The 21412-nt window shown below is 37.7% G+C and overlaps 1 protein-coding gene across 1 annotated transcript in view; it reads left to right on the forward strand.

The window, feature by feature from the left end:
- LOC137250545 (small G protein signaling modulator 1-like) overlaps positions 1-21412 on the forward strand; it is a 150653-nt gene that overhangs the window by 97551 nt on the left and 31690 nt on the right. Inside the window, exons 2-6 of the mRNA XM_067783529.1 lie at positions 14010-14394; positions 17584-17803; positions 17868-18095; positions 18172-18670; positions 18732-18868. Coding sequence (XP_067639630.1) covers positions 14010-14394; positions 17584-17803; positions 17868-18095; positions 18172-18670; positions 18732-18868 — 1469 coding nt within the window. The remainder of the gene's footprint in view (positions 1-14009; positions 14395-17583; positions 17804-17867; positions 18096-18171; positions 18671-18731; positions 18869-21412) is intronic.

Here is a 21412-nt window from a genome sequence, read left to right on the forward strand (position 1 = left end):
TTCATCATGTTTATGGTCATCTGGTTGATTTCTTGTGTGCAGGTTCTTTTCGTAGTGCTTGCGTAGTGTATTTCTTGCGTTGCTGGAAAGCGGAGCCTCTTCAATAAGGAGTCTGTAAGGATGGCTATGTTTATGAGTGTTTAACACAAACTGTTTGCTCATGTTTTGTTGATTATGCTCTGGCATCTCATGGCAGCACGGTGGTTTGACAGGTCTGCAGCTACCTCAGGTATAATACCTTTAAGTTTGGCGACCATATTGGAGACGCGTAGTACAAAAGCAGCTGGTCGATAGCTTAAAGGTAGTTATGAGCGTTTCTTTGTCTTTGCCGCAAGTGCCGCCAACGAGGGAATTTAGAATTGATATATATTGGAACGATTTTCCGTCATCCCTTGTCAAATTTGGTTTTGAGACAAACCGGTTTCGGCGTTGTGCCATCATCAGTGTCGATTTTCGTTCTCTAATTTAGAATTTTGTTACGACTTTGCACAATTGCGGCTGCGTGCTCGTCAAAATGTAGGTCTTAATGGACTGTCACAACCAATGTGTTATGGTGTCGGAAGTGGTAGCGTAATACCATCGACGTTGATATCCAATATTGCTGACATTTGGCATGTCCTTGTCGTAAATAAGGTCGCCGTATGTTACGCAAGGCGAAAAAACGGGAAGGACTTGGGAGGAAGTTGTTAATTTTACACAAATGGAAGGGTCAGGACCTTTTGCCATTATCGTGCAGCCATCGGCGTAAGAAACAAAGGCAAATTCTAATGGTGGTGAAGGCAGCTTCAATATAAAAAGTTAGACAAAAGTGGGGATAAGGCACTAACCTACGTCACGCCTTGTTGACTTCTTTTTAGCTTTCAGGTTACGTTCCTGATTTGGACCGATGCCTATTGACCACACAGATAATTTTCAATCCCTCCTTAGAGGCAAAGGTGGAATGGTAGATCCTTTCAAGTCTAGCAGTAACTTCAAAATCTCTTGATAAGCCTAGCGCTATGAGTACTGTTCTATGGGGGAGTTCTTGGTTCAATCAGCAATTTATTTTTGTGTATTTGTGGTGGTAGCGTGGTGACGGTGCTATATAATTGTCGGGAGCTATGGTTGTATTTGGCAAGTGCCAGGTTTTGCGGTGAAATAAGCGATCAGGTTGGCTTAAAGCATCCTGGCTACTGGCGATGAAAGAGATATTATACGATTCCGGGATATAAGGCGGCGCAATTTATTTTTACTTTCTAGAATATTTTTCTTTGATTCTCAAGCTTAGAAAATGTCTGGAAAGAAAAAGGGAAACTAGTATTTTGCCGAGTTATTTCCCAAATAGTAGATTGTGCTACCATTAGTTTGCTTCTTGCTCCTTTGACAACCCTTTCAAGTGCGATATCTCAGCGAAAAAAAAATTATACTTGAGCAAGCTCAACGCCATTTGAAAGAAGAAGGCTTATGTTTAAAGATTCCATCCTTTAATTTTGGTGAAAGAAAACATCTGCAAGGCTACATAACCTCAAGTATGGGCAAAAACCGTGTTTTTTGCACTTTTAGGTTAGGATATCTCGAAAACCAGAGCTGATATGATTCATCGCATCAAAATCCTTCGAATATAAGTTAAGTTATGATGCCTATTGCACATCTCTGCTAAGTCAACAATATGCCTAGCTTCTCTACGTAGCCTCAAACAACTAGTTAGCAACCAAGTCAAATGGCAAGGTCAATTGATGCAGAGCAAAACAAACCAACAAATGATCATCGCTTGCCTAACAACAATCCAACTCAAATGCCCATCGCTTGCCTAACAGAGCTTGCCCAACAACAGCGCAACTAATCGCACAAAAGCACTACGTGACGCTACCATAGTAACATCATGTGCAAGCCAACAGCATAACAACCCACTGCATACGATCACAGCATAGCAACATCATATGCACGGGCTTGGTATGCAACCCAACGGTAGAACAAGTAATCGCGCGTGGTTCTATCATAGCAACGGCAGGTTTAATATCCAGCCCAGCAACGCACTGCACAATGTCACTGCTTGCGCTTGCTTACCATAGGAACGTGATGGTCGTAGGCAGGCATAAAGAGAAGCGTTAAAACTGATCGCGCGACGTCGCTGCTTGCACTTACCTAGCAACTTGCACTTATCATAGCATCACATGCGCTAGCAACAACAACTGAATGTGCGACCGTTTTACATATGATAACAGCAGCAGCAGAATGGCATTAGGAAAGGTATTTAAGGAGGCATCATTGCCTTTCGAGGGCAATTCAGTTTAATCAGAGAAGTTGCACGGTCAACTAATTAGTCGCTAAATATTTAAAGTTGTTTTAAATAAAGTGTTAAAGTGTATTAAAATAAAGTGTTGTGTTGTGTTATTTATTTAAGAAAAGCAAGGACCATAAGGACCTGCATAACTGGCGCCCAACTATAGTGCAAACCCAAGAGTATAAAAAATACACATATCCTTTAAAGAAGGATTACAATAAAAAAAAAATTAAAATCAAATAAAATAAAAAACAGTGCGAGTGCTTTAAAAAAAAAAATTGATATATCCTTTAAATAAGGGTTATAATTAAAAACAAGACAGTGCAAGACATAAGTGTTTTTAAAAAAGCTATATCTTGTAAACAGGGATAAAAACTAAAGGAAAATACTTGTTTTATTCAAAAAAATTTCTTAAATATTTATCCTTATCAAAAAAGCAAGTGCTAAAAATAAGGACATAAAAACAGTGACCATTAAAATAAACCAGTGTTCGGAAAAACTTTAAATGAAGTAAATATCCTTGAAGGAAGTAAAAAAGTAAAGTCAAAGAAAAATTACTGAATAGTTAAAATATATTAATTTAAAAGCTATTTAAAAAAAATGTGTACAGAAAAAGGAAAATAAAATCATCCTTGTAAAATAAACCAATGTTTAAAAAACGTTATCTAAAATAAAAATCCTTGAAAAAGTATAAGTGAAAAAAAACAGTAAATTCAAATAAAATTTAGTGAAACAACTTTGAAATAAATACTTATCCTTAAAAATATAAGAAAAGAACAAGCATATTAATTTAAAGGCTATTTGGAAAGTAGACGGTGTAAAAAAAGCATATAAAAAGTGACAGAAAAGTAACCAAAAATATTCTAGAGAAGAGGAATATTAAATAGTTTTGAAAAAATGTCGTTTTGTCGGTAGATTTTGAATTATTTAAATAAAAGAAAGGTAAAAAAAACTGAATACAAATACAATACGCTAAAACAATAATTATCAAATGGTGCTAAACGTCTTCAAACAGACAAAAGATGTTGATTTAAAAACTAAAGGCACCCTCTAAATTTAAAAAAAAATTTGGAAGTGTCATCTGTAAATCGCAGGACGAAATACTTCATCAATCAACAGGATCTTCATTACCTACTTCGATATATTTGTACGTATGAAAAATTATTAGTTTTAAAAAATTGCATTAATAAATATCTATATTCTAATTAAATTATAAAAAAAATTTATAGTGTTACAACAAAAAATTTTTTAATTAAAAAATGGATAGAAATGCAGTGGCTAGTTTACTGGCGTCGACAGTAGAAGTGGTTGAAGAGAACTTTAGGGAACAATTAGCAGAGTTAAGACGAGATTTTCAGAGTATTTTACCTAGAAAAGTAGAAGTTTTCAGTCCCGTAACTATTGTTGCAGGCACGCAAAGTAGGCATACGGATCTTAATTTGATTAAGTCTCTACCAGAATTTAGGGGTAAAATATCTGAATATCCAGCATGGAGAGAAGCAGCTAGGTTCGCGATAAACTATTATACCGAGGGCTCGGAGCCATATTATATTGCCATGGGTATTTTGCGTAACAAAATAACGTCGGCAGCTAATGAAAATCTTAGCGCTTTTAACACTACGCTAAACTTTAAAGCCATTATTTCTAAGTTAGACCAATTATATGCAGATAAACGACCACTCCACATATTAGAAAATCAGCTCAATATATTGAGGCAGGGACAAATGTCTATTAGTGAATATTATGATGTAGTTGATAGGCAACTTACTTTGATTCTAAACAAAAATATTATGACATATAGCAGTAATGAGGAACTTTGCAATGCGTTTAATGTAAAGGCTAGGGAAAACGCTTTAAGGGTATTCATTTCCGGTCTCAGGCGGCCACTTTGCGATACCCTTTTCTCTGCGAACCCACCAGACTTACCCAGTGCACTAGCTGCAGCGCAAGAGTTGCAACATAATCGAGACAGATATAACTTCGCGCATACATATGCCTCGGGAAGATTGCCACAAGTACATAAAAGTACCCCATTTTCTAATACTCCTCCTCATCCAAATCGATCAAATCCAAGCAGTTCAGCACAATACCCCGTTCCAATGGAAATAGATCAGGGAACCTCTTGTTTCAGAAGGAATCCTCAAATCAGAAACAATCCTTTCGAACAGCGAAATCGCCAACAAACATTTCAACAGGGAAATAGTTCAAATCGACTAAATTCTCATCAACAGCGGACGCGGCAACAAGCCAAGAACTTTGCCCAACCTCAACAACAATTCAAGAGACCTTACAATAACACTACCTCCACTCAAGCACCCTTTAACAAACTGCAACGTATTAACGCTATGGAAAATAATTCATTTTCCACGGCAGTGGACGAGTACGAAGACCCTTTGTCGAATGAACCATACTACTCCGAAATGGAAGATAATCAGCCTCTAGATGAGATAAATTTTTTAGGCTAAGGTCGAACTTGCCCTTCATTACTCGAACTTTACCTAATGGGCAAGTTCTTAAAATTCTGATAGACACGGGAACCGCGAAAAATTACATAAAAAAATATGGTTTTTTGAAAGGAATAACCGCCACACAATATCCCTTTCAACTAAGATCTATAAATGGTGTAAATAAAATTTCTGAGAAATGTAAAGTCAATATTCTAGGAACGACTGCTACTTTTTATATATTACCCCAATTAGATACTTTTGATGGAATCATTGGATATGATTTGTTGAAAGATATCGAGGCAAATATTGACACAAAAGCTGGACTGATTTTCCATAAAAACGGAAAAGAGAATCCCAACTTTTTTCAATGTCAGGAAGTTAACATGGCTCATACTAAAAAAATTGAAACACCTTGTAGTATTGAAACACTTAAACAAAATAATTTTAACGCATTTGCGAACCCCAATAGAGCTCTTCCGTATAACACAAATGTAATAGCAAGTATAGACATGGTAACTGATAAGCCAATTTATTCAAGAAGCTATCCTTACCCAATATCAGTATCGAATTTTATTAACAACGAAATTGAGTCCCTACTTAAAGACGGCATAATAAGGAAATCATATTCACCCTACAACTCGCCTGTTCATGTAGTTTCAAAGAAAGGGTTAGATGATGACGGAAACCAAAAGTTGAGAATGGTCATCGACTTTCGGAAGCTAAATGAACATACTACATCTGACAAATATCCAATCCCAGATACTACAGTAATACTCTCAAATTTAGGTAAGTCCAAGTTATTTACGACACTCGATCTTAAGTCAGGGTTCCACCAGATTTGCCTTCGAGAGAAAGATAGGTGCAAAACAGCATTCAGCGTAAACAATGGCAAGTATGAGTTTTGCCGTTTGCCATTTGGCTTGAAAAATGCGCCAAGCATATTTCAAAGGGCAATAGATGACATTCTGCGTGAAGACATTGGGAAAATATGTCACGTTTACGTTGATGACATCATCATTTTCTCACCAGACGAAAGTTCCCATTATAGGCATGTCGATTCCATTCTAAAGAAAATCGAGCGAGCAGGAATGCGAGTGTCCTTAGAAAAATCTAAATTTTTTAGGAACGAAGTCGAATTTTTAGGTTTCACAGTCTCGCATAAAGGAATTCAAACATGTCCTAGTAAAGTAGATGCCATCCTAAATTACCAACAGCCGAAATCTTTAAGATCTCTACGGTCCGTTTTGGGTCTTTCGGGCTATTACCGTAGGTTTATAAAGGACTATGCGCATATTTCAAAACCACTTACGAAATACTTAAGAGGTGACAATGGCCACGTTACTAGCAGACAGTCCAAAAAGATTAATATCTCTTTAGATGAAGAAGCAATAAATGCCTTCAATAAACTTAAAACTATTTTGGCCTCAGAAGACGTCCTTCTCCAACACCCAGATTACTCTAAGCCGTTCGAGATAACAACCGATGCCTCATCCGTAGCACTAGGAGCTGTGCTTTCGCAATACGGCAAACCTATAACGATGATATCTCGTACACTGTCTAAGGCTGAGGAAAACTATGCCACGAATGAACGTGAACTGTTGGCAATAGTTTGGGCATTCCAAAAGTTAAGGCATTATCTGTATGGCATTAAAAACATACATATTTTCACAGACTATCAGCCGCTTACACTCGCCATGTCAGATAAAAACCCCAATTCGAAAATTAAAAGATGGACCGCATTTATAAATTCATTTGCTCCGAAATATTTTTATAAGCCCGGTAAAGACAACAAAGTAGCGGATGCACTTTCGCGTCAATATATTCACAATCTGGATGACTCAAGCGCTACAGCTCATAGTGAATTATCTCTTTCAGATACAATAAAAACCATAAAAAATTCCGTAAACCAATTTAGATCCCAGTTAGTGCTGACACCATCCGAGGTGAACAGCAAATCCACCAAAATTCTATTCCAAAAACTTGTTAGACATTCCATACACTTTAAAACTGCAGAATATCTTTTACAAACAATCCGGGAAAAGGTTAACCCAAATGTAGTAAACGGAGTTTGTTGTGATCTCGAAACCTTAGCCAGAGTTCAGTCGTTACTCTTGTCCAATTTCCCAGGAGTAAAGTTTATACATACGGAAAGGATTGTAATTGACTTAATAAAAAGAGAAGACCAAATCGAGGCTGCTACCACGGAGCACAACAGAGCCCATCGCTCAATTCAGGAGAACTACAAGCAGTTGATATCAGAATACTTTTTCCCAGATATAAAGAAATCCCTTACAACAATTACTAAAAATTGTAAAACTTGTTCGGAGAATAAATATAATAGACACCCATCAAAATTAGAAGTAGGAAAAACACCAATTCCAGAATATCCTGGCCAAATCCTCCATGTAGACATATTTTCGGTAGATAAATTTCATTTTTTTACCTGCATAGATAAATTTTCCAAATTTACAATTACGATTCCTATCGAATCCAGATCAACAACCGATGTTAAAACTGCTCTACTTTTAGTACTGAACAAGTTCAGAAAAACCAAAATAGTTGTTTCCGATAACGAGAAATCCCTTCATTCCAATACGATATCCAATTTATTGAAATATCATTTCGAAATTGAGCAGTTTTTCATACCAGCCTTACACAGTAAAAGTAACGGCCAAATAGAAAGAGTACATTCAACGCTAACAGAAATCGCAAAATGTATAAAAGCCGAACAAAATATAACAGATACCAATGAATTGATTTTACTTGCAACATATAAGTATAATAATTCAATACATTCTACTGTAAATGCGAAACCCATAGATGTAATTAATAATTTTCCCAAAGATCACCTAGACTCAATTAAAGTAGCGCTTACTGTTGCACAAGAAAATGTCGTTAAAAAATCTGTTAACAATCATAGAAAATTTAATGAAGGAGAAAAGGTATATGTTCGCCGCAATAAACGCCTAGGGAATAAATTAAGCAAGGTGTACGTGGAAAACATTGTACAAAAAGATTTAGGAACAACTGTGTTGATAAATGGCAAAAAAGTCCATAAGGATAACTTAAGATAAGGATTCAGCATATCAAGTATAAACGCAACTGGTTTGTCAAAAAAAAAAAAAAAACAAAAAATCTTTTAAATCAAAGGTATTAAGTCATCAATTCAACGACTTCTACTGATCACCCAATAAAAAACAACTAGCTTTAAATTTCATTCAAAACCATGAAACATAGTTTTTACGAAATATTGGATTCCTTAAATTTTGATGTAAAAAAAAAAAATTTTTTTTTCTATTTTTTGATATTGAATTTTGAAAATTATTATACAAAAAATCGTACATATGTATACGACAACTGTAGTTTTCTTATAATAATTTTCTTAAGATTCTCTACCAAACCAAAATCACATGATTATATAAAAAAAAAAAAAAATCTAACTACAAACATACCGAATGGAAGTAAAATTATTTAATAAAGTAAGTAATTTAGAAGAAAACGAAAAGCTAATAATTTTCATTTAAGGTTTTCCTAGCTTAACTCGAAATAAAATGTAAATAATACGGAAACAATAATTTTTCGATTAAATTGAGAATACTAACTTAGAAAATATGTATACAATTACCTTAAAACGCAAATTATAAAAGTCCGCATAAAATTGTTCTGAAATGTACATATATATATCTAATTTAGTGAAACAAAAAATTATGAATTTTTGCTATATTTTTCAAGAACTTATAAATAAAATGGAAGTAATATTTGAATTAAAAATGTACATATGTATACAGAAAAAAAATATTTTCAAAACCAAATAAATAAATAAACTATTATTATATTTAAAAATATTATAATTTTTTTCAAAACACTTCCTATAAAAGCTTACTTATTATTTTTCTGAATTGTAAATAGAGAATTGACATGGTTTAGTAAAAAATATCCAAACATTATAAATATATTTTAAGAGCTACAATAACTCAAGATTAAAATGGAAATAATAAGTATGAAAACAACGTACATATGTATACGAAACACACTATTTCAAAAATTAAATAAATAAATTATTATTATATTAAAAAAAATCTATAATTTTCTTTAAAACGGTTTTTATAAAAGCCAAATTCTAATTTTTTTTATGGTAAATATAGAAATATTTTTTATGGAAGCCCAACTTTACGAAGCTACAATAATTCAAAAATAAAATGAAAATAATAATTATATAAAAAAACGTACATATGTATACGGAAAACATTATTTACAACATTATAAATCATTGATTACCACTTAAAAAAAAAAAAAAAAAAACAAACATGTTATATCTTTTACAAAAAAGCTTATTGTAAAAGCCAATTTAAAATTTGTAAGAGAAGTAAATATGGAATTCCCGTAATTTAGTAAGAAATTAAAGAATTAAATATTTGCAGCTAATTAAAATTTCAAAAGATGTCAAATTATAACTCTTTAAAAAAAAGTCACACAAGATCATCGAAATCATTATTTCTTTACGAAGTCCGCAAAAGAAAAGGATATTTAGATTATAGAAAATATATCTTTTTATTTTTTAAAAATATGTATAGTTATAAGTTCGTCGGATCAGGGACGCTCCGAATTAAAGAGGGGGAGGAGTTAAGTTATGATGCCTATTGCACATCTCTGCTAAGTCAACAATATGCCTAGCTTCTCTACGTAGCCTCAAACAACTAGTTAGCAACCAAGTCAAATGGCAAGGTCAATTGATGCAGAGCAAAACAAACCAACAAATGATCATCGCTTGCCTAACAACAATCCAACTCAAATGCCCATCGCTTGCCTAACAGAGCTTGCCCAACAACAGCGCAACTAATCGCACAAAAGCACTACGTGACGCTACCATAGTAACATCATGTGCAAGCCAACAGCATAACAACCCACTGCATACGATCACAGCATAGCAACATCATATGCACGGGCTTGGTATGCAACCCAACGGTAGAACAAGTAATCGCGCGTCGTTCTATCATAGCAACGGCAGGTTTAATATCCAGCCCAGCAACGCACTGCACAATGTCACTGCTTGCGCTTGCTTACCATAGCAACGTGATGGTCGTAGGCAGGCATAAAGAGAAGCGTTAAAACTGATCGCGCGACGTCGCTGCTTGCACTTACCTAGCAACTTGCACTTATCATAGCATCACATGCGCTAGCAACAACAACTGAATGTGCGACCGTTTTACATATGATAACAGCAGCAGCAGAATGGCATTAGGAAAGGTATTTAAGGAGGCATCATTGCCTTTCGAGGGCAATTCAGTTTAATCAGAGAAGTTGCACGGTCAACTAATTAGTCGCTAAATATTTAAAGTTGTTTTAAATAAAGTGTTAAAGTGTATTAAAATAAAGTGTTGTGTTGTGTTATTTATTTAAGAAAAGCAAGGACCATAAGGACCTGCATAACTTATATATAGTCCGGTTTCTGGGTCTGCGATGCTGTCGGCCTATGTTATTTTAGCTAAAGCAAACTTCTTGGTAGCTTTGCTTTCTCTGGCCTACATGCTTATGTATTGCTGTTCACAAAAAAAAAACATGTTAGCGCATTTCCTTGCAAATAAAATGCTAATGTTTATTAGGGTCATGAACTTTTTGGCTGGGCACTTGTTGCTTGTACTATTGTTGTTAAAGTAAACATAAAAATTCTTACAAATGGGCATACTTATGAACATATATATGTATAAACAAAAATGCCTTGCAGTTAAGGCTTGCGGGGGGCTCGTCACGCTAAGCGAGTACTTGTTGCTTTTTGAATGTGTATGTGTGGCTTTTTGATAATTTACTATTTTCCTTAGCACTTAGTGACTTTGTTAATGGGAAAAAATTTCCAAATTGATATTTCTGCTTTACATCCTGATGCTCATAACGTTAATATTGTTAATGGTAAAGTTTAATATAATTCACTTAATTTATTATGTCTGCCCCAATTACTAAGGACACACATTATTAGGTCTCACTTATGCCTAGATTTCATTAGGTCAAAATACATGACATTAAAAATGGCCTCGAACTGACACGACGCGTTTCCATTAGGTCATAACTATAACTGACTTCAAATCGATAAAGAAGTGTGTGGCAAAACCTTACCTCAAATTTTGTGTTCATTTATTTATCAACCAGTTTCATTTTTACGAGTGGTTTCAACAGCTGTGGCATCTTATATTGAAAGGGCGCCAATTGAAAAACGATTAAAAAGATCCAGTATGGGGGAAAATGAATTTTTGATATCAAACTGTTCGTACCGTTGGGCAAATACCGTTTTAACATACTTGCCATTTTAACTGTCACTAGGCAAAACAACAACAAAAACGTCGAATGATAATATTTTTTATTGAAATGCCGTGAAATTTGGCATAGTGAAAACCAACATAATGCCGTTAATCCTAACAGCAGCGTTCGTTTGAGAGTGGGATCCATTGAGTCAGCGCTAAAATATCTGCCCTAAAGTAGCGACAGTACGCAAAGCAGAAGAGATTTGATATTCCCACTTGCCATCAGCGACCAAACCGAACAAGCGATTAAGGTGATCACAAGAGTTCAAGCGCATAAGAGCACATACAGTTACTTAGCGAATTGGTGCTCTGCCGTGGGACCGCCGTTAGGCATAACGCCAAGGGGGAGGAGGGGGGCGATTAGTCGCCACTACTTCGTCTGCGCACTTCTCTGCGCTCCCTTTCAGCATGCATTAATTTCGTTATAACTATCCATCTTGCTCACAGCAGTCCAACAATCTATTTGTCCGCACATTCGGAGAACTAAATTCTTAATGGAAGGCTCCTCTCCAAAAACAGAGAGTCTTTCGTAGTGAAAACGAGGACAGTGAAACATAATATGTTTTGAGCTTTCCAATTCGGAGGGACAGTGTGGGCAAAAAAGGATCCTCCCCTATCCCACGCTTATTTAGATATTCCTTGAAGCCGCCTGGCCCGCTCAAAATCTGTTTAGTTTGCCGTGTTTTCGTTCGCAATGTTCCGAACTAGCATGCAGGTCCAGCGCCCTTTTCACGATTCTTCCCACCGTTCTTGCCACTTTGTTATTGTTCGTGACCTTGCGCTATGCTTAGCATCTGCAGAAGGTCTGCTGATTCCAATGTCATACAGTTCGGCCATTTCACCTGAGCGTAGATCTACGGGGATTTCCCTGGATAAAACATCGATCGCGTTGTCGGACACCGTCCGATACGCACATGCTATTCGTATAGCAGTAAAACGTTAGTTTGCTAGTATACATTTTTCGAGGACCATTTTAGATCCGTGCCATACTGGTGCTGCATATAATATTATAGGGCTGATTACGTTGGATAATAGCTGACGGGTAGCTTCGTTTGGGCCGCCGATGTTGGGCATTATTCGCGTTAGGGCTCCACTAACTCTAGAAACTTTCTCCCCCACCAGCCTGAAGTGCTCCGTAAAAGTTAGTTCTGAGTCAATGTTTACTCCTAGATATTTCAAGAAAGGCTTCAAATTTATGTAATAATCTCCTATTGTTAGGACTAACCCTATCACAGTCTGCCTTGAGCTCACCAAACCCACTTCTGCCGTATTGCTAGCCATCTCCAGCCTCATGATCGTCAGTCATTCCATAATAAATTACATAATGCTTGGAGATTCTTGGCCACTGCTACTACGACAATAACATCTGCACAGCCGACAATTTCCATGCCTCCAGGAAAGTCGATTTGTTGCACACCATCATACATCGCATTGCATGGCGTTGACTATTAAGCTCTACGACTAACCTTCATATCGGTTGAGGGTTGCCAATTTATCATAAATCAGAAAAATATTTCTTTCGAATTATCATTAAAAAGATTGAATAGCCGAAAACCCTCAGTGCATTAGAAACTAACTATTATTCGGCTCCCACACTTTGTAAGAAAAGCTCTGGTACAGCTCCCTGGAATAGTAGTGTGGCCAAATAATGCGATTTTAATAGGATGTCTATTTGTTAGCAGCTAGCACAGCGAAGAAGCGACAGCCGAGCGTTCTTGGACGACCATAGCCATTTAAACGGTTAAGCTCCAATAAGGTAGTAAGTAAGCCTATCGGGGCTTCTTCTTCTTAGTGCGGTTGCAAAATTGTGGATTGCTCGCTGCAAAGTTTTCCTTAGTGAACCGTGTTCGATATTCTTCCTATATGAAACTAAATTCAGTCAATACCTTGCTCGCAAATTTGCTTATGCTGCGGGTGTTAGACCATCGTTTACTTACATGCGTCTGATAAGAAACTCGTACTCTTCACGCGGTTATGGGATAATTTCTTTGATTCAGGATACGCAGCTAATACTCCACATTCTGCTTTTCGGTTTCTATAGCTCCAGTCTCTGTGCGGGATTGCTGGTGGGCGAAGCCAGTTGTAATCTCAGACTGTGAAAGATACTTTTAATTGACCAGCAATAGGACTACAAATGAGAGAGTATGGCTTCGGATGGCAAGAAAATACTTTGTATGTGGTGTAGTGGATTATTGATAACGGATATGATTCGAATGAGTAGCGCTGTTCTTCTTTTTTTGTAGCAGTACTTCGCCCCATCCAATAGGTGCGAGTATTTGTACATTGTATTCAATGTCCTCTAAGGGAAGTCTAAGAAAAATCACAATCTCAATAGAGTTGGACCAAAGAGACATGGGTGTTAAAGGCGTTAGTTCCACATTGCAATTGAAGAGACTGGTGGTGTATTATGGATACCTAAAAAATGTTGAATATACATTGGGAAAGTCGGGGCTTCGTGGATGAGGCTGACAGCATGTTTATATTCATCGGGTTCAAATAGCTGAGTTGTTGTGTGCCGGATTTCTTAATAGTGCTTGAGAATATGACTCCTTATGTCCCTTGGAGAAGGGCCCTCTTCATACAGATGTCTGTAAGAACTCTCTCATTACTGAGAATTTGACAGAAACTGTTCGCACAGCATTGCGTTTCTCTCCTTTATAGCAAGTTTCCCCGCCTTACCGTGTAGATGATGTTCTAGCACTGTTCTAGCCCGACCTTCTCGCTGTAGCGTAGTGCAGCAGGAGTGTGTGAAAATGAAATTGATTCTTGATTCAATAGTTTATAATCAGGCCAAATAAAATGTACCTCCTGCTTTGGCATATTGCTAGTCCCCACATTTTTACACCACCATGACACCGCCCGGCTAAGACACCCCTTAAAGCAAAAACGTCTATAGAATTATCGAAACAAACAGAGCCTAGAAATCCACCTCCCTCCATGATACTATCTATCCTTTTTGTAAAGTACTAAATTAATTTCATTAAATGTTTCCTTTTTTTGCAGAACTCGATTCAAAAGCACGTCTCATTGCCACCGTGAAGAAGGAAGTGAAACAGCTTATGGAAGAAGCTGTTACCAAAAAATATATACATGAAGAAAGTAGTTCTGTGACACAGCTGTGTGCTGCCGTTGAAGCTTGCCTAAGTCAGGGGTTACGCAGACGCGCTTTGGGTTTATTTAAGACATCATCTACAACTGCATTGCTACATAAAATTGCTAAATCATGTGAAGACGCTGAGCTTATAAGTAAACGAGTATTAGAAATTGAAACAGTGGATCCAAACAAACGTTCATCATCAAGTAGTGACAGTGTTAATCGGCCGATCCTGAAGAAGGGCAATAGTACGACATCGGTGACAAGCACAATGAGTTTGGGTGGAACCATCAAGTGAGTATTACGCAATACAAGAAAATTGTTTCAATAAAAAGCATTAAATGGTAAAAAAATGCTACGACACATTAATGCCTTTGAAAAAAAGGCTCCAATAAAGAATTAAGTGCACATTATTTCCGTATTACGGATTACCGAGTTTTATTTTTTTCGACTGATTTGTTCGACATTCTGGCTGAGTAATCATATCAATCGCACTAGTGTTTAGCGGCAAAGGAAGGGGGAGAGGTCCAGTTGATTTTCAGGCAGAGGTGGAGGCCAAAAAACCTCGCCCAGGCGGTAGGTTATGTAAGAACCGTCTTACATGCAAATATTTTTTAATTCTCTCCCTAATTCTCGTTATGTAAGCACTCTGTATTAGGGTGACGTCCGGCGCTATAATTACTATATTTCAGAATAAGCGACATAGCTCCCATTGCTCTTGAGTCTTCTTACTAGGATAAGTTGGATCATATACAGTCCCAGCAAATATTATGCGAAGGCATGAAGTTGCTGTGAAAAATTTGGCATTGGAAGAGGCATTTTTTTCAAATCGCGTTATTCATGGCTATGAAAAAGCGAATAACCACTACATAAATTTAAGCAAAATTATAATTTGACTAGAAAGCAGGTTCGTAGTCAAATGAGACCATTCTGAAAGGCTGGTTAGAGACTTATGGAAACTTTCATCGCGCTTTAAAGTGAGATTCTACGAGTATAGGACACCTATTTCTACTACCTACTAAAGCCACGGACAATGCAGTTTTTTTTGCTTTTGGAAGCGCGTTTAGGATCACCTCCCTGGGGCTTCTACACTCACACTAGGAAGCCTCCTTCTAACATTCGATATTGAGTGAATTTAAGTCGGCCATCGCTCGCTGCGACCACCATTTTACATCTACTTGAAGTTTTGGGTTCGATCAACCACCCATCGTTTCAATATACACCGCCAGACCATTTACTCTCCACATTCGTGATCAACAAAACACTGGGTTATCATTCACCAGCTCCGCCGCTGTACATCCACTGGTAACTTTAATGCCGATAAACCACTTAACGCTTAACCACCGACCGACCAGCCCAAAATTCATTATTTCTATCTGTAATTTGGTACCTTTTACTGGTCTCTACCTCCTCAAAAGCAACATGTGACTTGTTTATCTACTTCTAATTTTCATAGAATTCTGCGCCATGTGCATTTATTGGTGAGGGAAGTGGATTGGTTAAGTGGTGCTTCGGCCTTCGAGAAAAAACATAGAGATTCGGTGGGTTGTGGGGCGCAACACTTTAAAGAGGTTGCCAGCACAATTCTCAACGCAGTTGTCCATCTTTTTAGAAGGGTAGGCTCCAGTGATCCCAAGCTCCTCACGGAAGAAGGAGTTGAAGACTCAGAAGGCTCAAAGCAACCATATTAAATCGGTCTCGAGATGGTTGACTAGTACCTTACTGGTACTATTTTCTGGAACATACATATGTACGTCATTTAGACTCCACATAGCTTTTGTGGTTTCTCCTTATCACCACAGAAAGAAGAAGAACGAAACTGACCGATCAAAAGTGCAGTTTGGTATTAAATGAACCAAATAGTACATTTTGTAATACTTTTCAATAAACCGCACCTTCATCGTCTCTTCATGAACGGAAATGGGTTAGGTCCCCTATGATAGTGCATTGAATATACACGGCCATAGTTAGGCGAATATTGCTAAATGGGGTGGCGATATGGTGGCCGGCCCTGAATTAATCCTCGACGGTTCTTGCTCTTTAAAAGGTGCAAAGATCTGCACTATTGTGCATAAGCGGGCCATCCGCACAACTCCAACGGAGGCTATGAATGTAATACTGAACCTACTACCCAGATATAGTAGGCATAAAATATGCAGCATGTGAAGTTATTAGGCTAAGGAAACTGACCACATGGTCTCATTGCAACCATATTGAGATTATCGACAGATTCTGCTTACCAAAATGAAAAGATCTGTGCAAACAAAATACCAACTTAACTACGAGATATTAACCCCAAAGAGGGAACAGTGGGTGAATAACCCAAATTGGCCCACTGACAACATTCAGATCTACACAGATGGATCTAAGCTTTACACCAGGATCACTTACAACATGGCGGGTGTCTATTCGGAACCAATGGACATGCAAAGATCGTTTCGCCTTCCGGATCACTGTAGCGTATTTCAGGCCGAGCTTGTGACCACACAAGACGTTGTGGATTGCCTAAGGCAGAGGGAAGTATCTCAGAGGCACATTTATATTTTATTAGACAGTCAAACAGCACTGAAAGCCCTTCGCCTCTGTGACAACTAATTTTGAAACTGTAGTAGGCTGTCGCAGATCACTTAACGGAATGGCTGAACAGTACTCTGCATATGTTATGGGCTCCGGGGCATAGGGGCATACTAGGTAATGCGATGGCGGATGAGCTTGAAAGAAAGGGTACCTCCTTTCCACTTTCGCTATCCTGGAAAAGGTTGGGCGTGCCGCTCTCCACCTACAAGCTCAAGATAAAGGAGGCTCTACTGATGAAAGTGGGAGCTAGGTGGAAGCATCATGATGGGTGCTACACGGCAAAACTCACATATAATGGAATGAGAACAGACCGCGTGAGCTTCTCACCCTCGGTAAGAGGGATCTTTCCTTAGTTATGGGTCTTCTGACTGGTCACATTTGTATTGGACCGCATGCGGAAAGAAGTGGCGTTCCATTTAATGATTTGTGTAGAAGCTGCGACAACGAAGAAGAGCTTGAAACTCTTAGGCATCTACTTTGCGAATGTCCAGCGCTCGGTAGAAGAAGGAGGCAAGATGTTTCTCGTAAATCTGACTGGTCAATACACGACGCTTAGTTAACTTCACAAACTCAACGAAGTGGTTTGATTAGGAGAGTAGGAATAAATCCGTGTGGTTTCACAATGAGCCTATAATGGCCTAGGTGTCCGCTCCAAGGCGGGCGGTAGCCACTTGAACCTAACCTAACCTATCGTCTCTTCATTCAAGCTGTAGAAGAAACAACTGCAAAGATTAAGAAAATACTGGTAAGGTTAAGAACATGTGAGGAGACGACTTCGGGCTGCGGCTTTCATCGAGCACACCTTCAATATTTTTGGTAAAACACAGAAAAACTGATTTATTGCTTCGCCTTATAGGTAATCTACTTCCAATGTTTCTAAATGAATTTATTTTGTGTTCTTTTAAGATATTTGTGGATCCGCTTGGCTTTATACGAGAAGAAATTAGCAAAGATAATTGAATATTTGGTAGCCAATGCCACAACATATTATGACAGAGATTCACTTGTGGCAGATGCGGATTACGGATCTATACTGAGCTCGCTTTTGGTAGGGCCTTGTGCATTGGAGTTTACGCGGGTCAAAACTGCAGATCATTATTGGACCGATCCGCATGCTGACGAATTGGTAAGCCAAGCATGGAGCATTAAATCGATAACTAAGTATTTTTTTTATGTTTTCTCCGTCTCAGGTTAAGCGTCATCGCATAAGTTCGGGTCGCCGTTCTTCCTCAACCTGCTCAAGAGCGCCAATATTAAATTTTAAACGTAGTCTTAATACCACTACAGATGAGGGCGCAACTGGTGCTGGTTTCAAATCAATAGCGTCAACAACTGTAGCTAAAGACTATGTAGAATCATTGCATCAGAATTCACGCGCCACTTTATTGTATGGTAAAAATAATGTGCTTGTTGTGCCGGTATGTGGTAATATTTTCCCATATATGATAAGACGAACATTCGATCTTTTATCGTTTCTTTTCTTAATACCAATAGAAAGACGTCAATGAAAAAATGCCTGGCTATTTAAGTTTACATCAGCATTTGCAAAGTTTAATTATAAAATGGACACCAAATCAACTCATGAATGGTTACAATGAGGAAGAAGAAGATGGTGCGGAAGACAAAGAATCATATTGGGCATATGCGCTCAATATAAATGTTGAAGATATTGTTTATGTGCATTGTCATCAGAATCGTGGTGAGGATAGTGGCGGGATTATTGTTTTAGTCGGACAAGATGGCGTACAGCGTCCTCCCATTCATTTCCCTGAAGGTGGACATATGCAACAATTCTTGAGTTGCTTAGAGACTGGCTTACTGCCACATGGGCAATTGGATCCACCACTCTGGTCACAGCGTGGTATTGGTAAAATATTTCCTTGGCCGAAAAGTGTACGCAGGCGTATTTTACCTTCGGTTATGGAATCGTTCGATGAAACTCCAATCGACTATGTGTTTCGTATTGTAAGCAAAAGTAAACATGAAGAGTTCGGTGAGTAATTGTAGTTTGATGACTAAACTATTTCCATTATTAACCGTATTTAAAATTTTAGCGGCAGCTCATTCTATTCTAGATTTTGTACGTAGTACACCCCGGCGCGCACAGCTTAGCAGCTGTTCGACAACCGGATCAAGCGATTGCTCAAGCAAAAGTATTTCTATTGATCAGCTTCCATTGGAATCTCCACTGGTAAGAAACTTTGCTACCCATTTTTTTATACTCCGGGAAAAACTCTAACTCATAATATAAAATTCAGGGTAATAAAAAATCATCATTTTTATGAGTGACCAATGCGGATCATATTTAAATTTAGAAGTATAGGCTTCGCCAAATAGCTGTGATATTTTTTTTAAATATATCAGTGATAAGGTCGAATAGAGTTCTGCACTGACATCAGCAACAATCAAGGATGAGGCAGTGGACTCCGGAGGGACTACTGGAGCCGTTGATGAAAAGTGCAAGTATAAGTTACGCAATCAACAGCAGATGCTCCAGAAAATAGGCGATCTAATGAGCCTGTGGTTGACGGGAGCCTACGAAGCAAATATCGCTCTTAGCCAAATGCTACAGAGCTAGTAGATGTCCGCCCCTCAGCAGTTTAGGGGGCTGCGGTTGGTATTTCTGTCGTAAGATAAGATTAAAATACCCAAATTATTTTATCCAACCCAATTTTCAACCTCACCTGCCCGTGGCGAGTCCTGTTTCTTTAGCTGCGACCCTATGTTGCTCATGGAACTAGGAGGTTGAGAGCGGAATGGTCTACAGGTTCAAAGTATTCGTATGAAATCATTCCCGAGATGGTCGGACTTGTACCTTAATGATGCTTGTTACCAGAATGTAGCGAATCCATATATGGCAAAGGACCATAGACATCGATAACAATCCTCAAAACCATTGGGAAGGGCCTTTATCGCTACAATAACAACCAAAAAAAAATTTCGATGTGTAAATAGGGTTGTTTCCGGGGAACATTGAGTAAAGTCGCTTTGTCTCCAAAGTCATCTGGAATAATTTAAGCGAAAAAAATTGGTATATAAATTGACGGTGCGTTGCTTAATTAGCCGATTAGATTCTCTAAGGTTGTCAGCGGCTGCAAGAAATGCTACACATTAAAAAGAGACTAGATCCTTCCAAGTATATGTAAAAGTTTTAATTTCAGAATTACTGCCACTATAACAAGGCCTTGGCATTGAATTAACACGCGGAGCGAATGGATATCCCTGCAAAGAGTGGTTCAGGAGTAGCCACCTTAAAAATAAATAAAATAAACGCTGGAGCAAGATCTGTTTTAGATAATCTAGGACGAATATTCGAAACATGGATTTCAAATAGTTTTTGCCACTTCGCTAAAAGCTCTGGTTCTAGTAAATCACTTTCATATTAGAAATTTTAAGAATTGCAGTGGGTATGTATAAGTCAGATCCAAGCAGCGGTTGTTAGCCCAAGATTGTAGGTAAGAACCAGAGGTCAATACTTACAGGGACTTTGGAACACCAATCGCTACTTGCAGTATACTGCCGGTAAGACATACCTGGGGATGGGTCGAAGAAGCAGTGGGCTGATGCACCTTCTTGCCCGTGGACGAGATGCTTCCGACGATTGTTGATGCCAAATTTTCAGCAGTGCTTCTGGGGTTCTCCAATGCACAGCTCTCAATATCCGATAGGAATCCAAGCGGTGGGGCTCAGTATTCTATACAACTCTAACTTGATAGCTGCATGGAGAATGGCGTGATGGAAAAGGCGTAAATATCTAGGGTATACGAGTTCTCGGAGAATATTTTGAGAATCGATATTTGAGCATCAGATTTACAGCAACCGAGATATATCGTTCCCATTGATGTAGAGGTAGAACCAGCTGCATACATGTATATATGACGAAGTACGGTTACTTGGCACATTTGTCTATGTAAAGAAATTTTTATCAATTTTGTAGAATGTAGGTCAGAGTATCTTAAATTCACAGAGAGTGATATACCCACGCTCACTCTCAGCACTCATACTAGCCCAAACCACTATTAATTCGTACAATTATTAATAGCTGCCATGACAGTATATTTGAAAAAATTGATAAACAAATAAAATAATTTAAAAAAAATTGTTTAAGTTAAACGGTTTTATTGAAAACAATACTTACATGAAGTAATAATAATACTAAAAGCTAGAAAATAATTAGGTACGTCCCAGGTACTAGTCATCACACTCCTCATCAATATAGGGCGTTGATCAGAAAATCAAATAAAAGCGTTGGGCACGCGAAATTTCCAAAAGTGTGAGGCCTAGAATAACCTTACTAAGGTTCAGTTGGTCTTATATATTACTATCAATACAAATTTGACGCGTGGGACGCTTTTATTTTATTGTCTGATCAACGCCCTATATTGATGAGAAGTGTGATGACTAGTACCTGGAACGTACCTAATTATTTTCTAGCTTTTAGTATCATTATTACTTCATTTAAATATTGTTTTCAATAAAACCGTTTAACTTAAAATTTTTTTTAATTATTTTATTTTAAAGTTGTTAGTCTTTATTTAATTGGCTATTATTTCTCATTCTATTTAGTTTAGGTCGCTGGTTCATATCCGGCTCGAAGGACCATGTACAATTGTGGTGTGTCGCAAACTCGGCAAAGGAGTGGAGGCACCACAATTGTGTTAGGATTAAAAATTAAAAGAAAAGAAAAGAAAAGAAAAGAAGGCGAGAGATATTTCTCGTTATAAATAATGCTTTA

Source organism: Eurosta solidaginis, chromosome 4 (assembly GCF_040869045.1).
Source record: "Eurosta solidaginis isolate ZX-2024a chromosome 4, ASM4086904v1, whole genome shotgun sequence".
In the NCBI taxonomy this organism is placed as follows: Eukaryota; Metazoa; Arthropoda; class Insecta; order Diptera; family Tephritidae; genus Eurosta; species Eurosta solidaginis.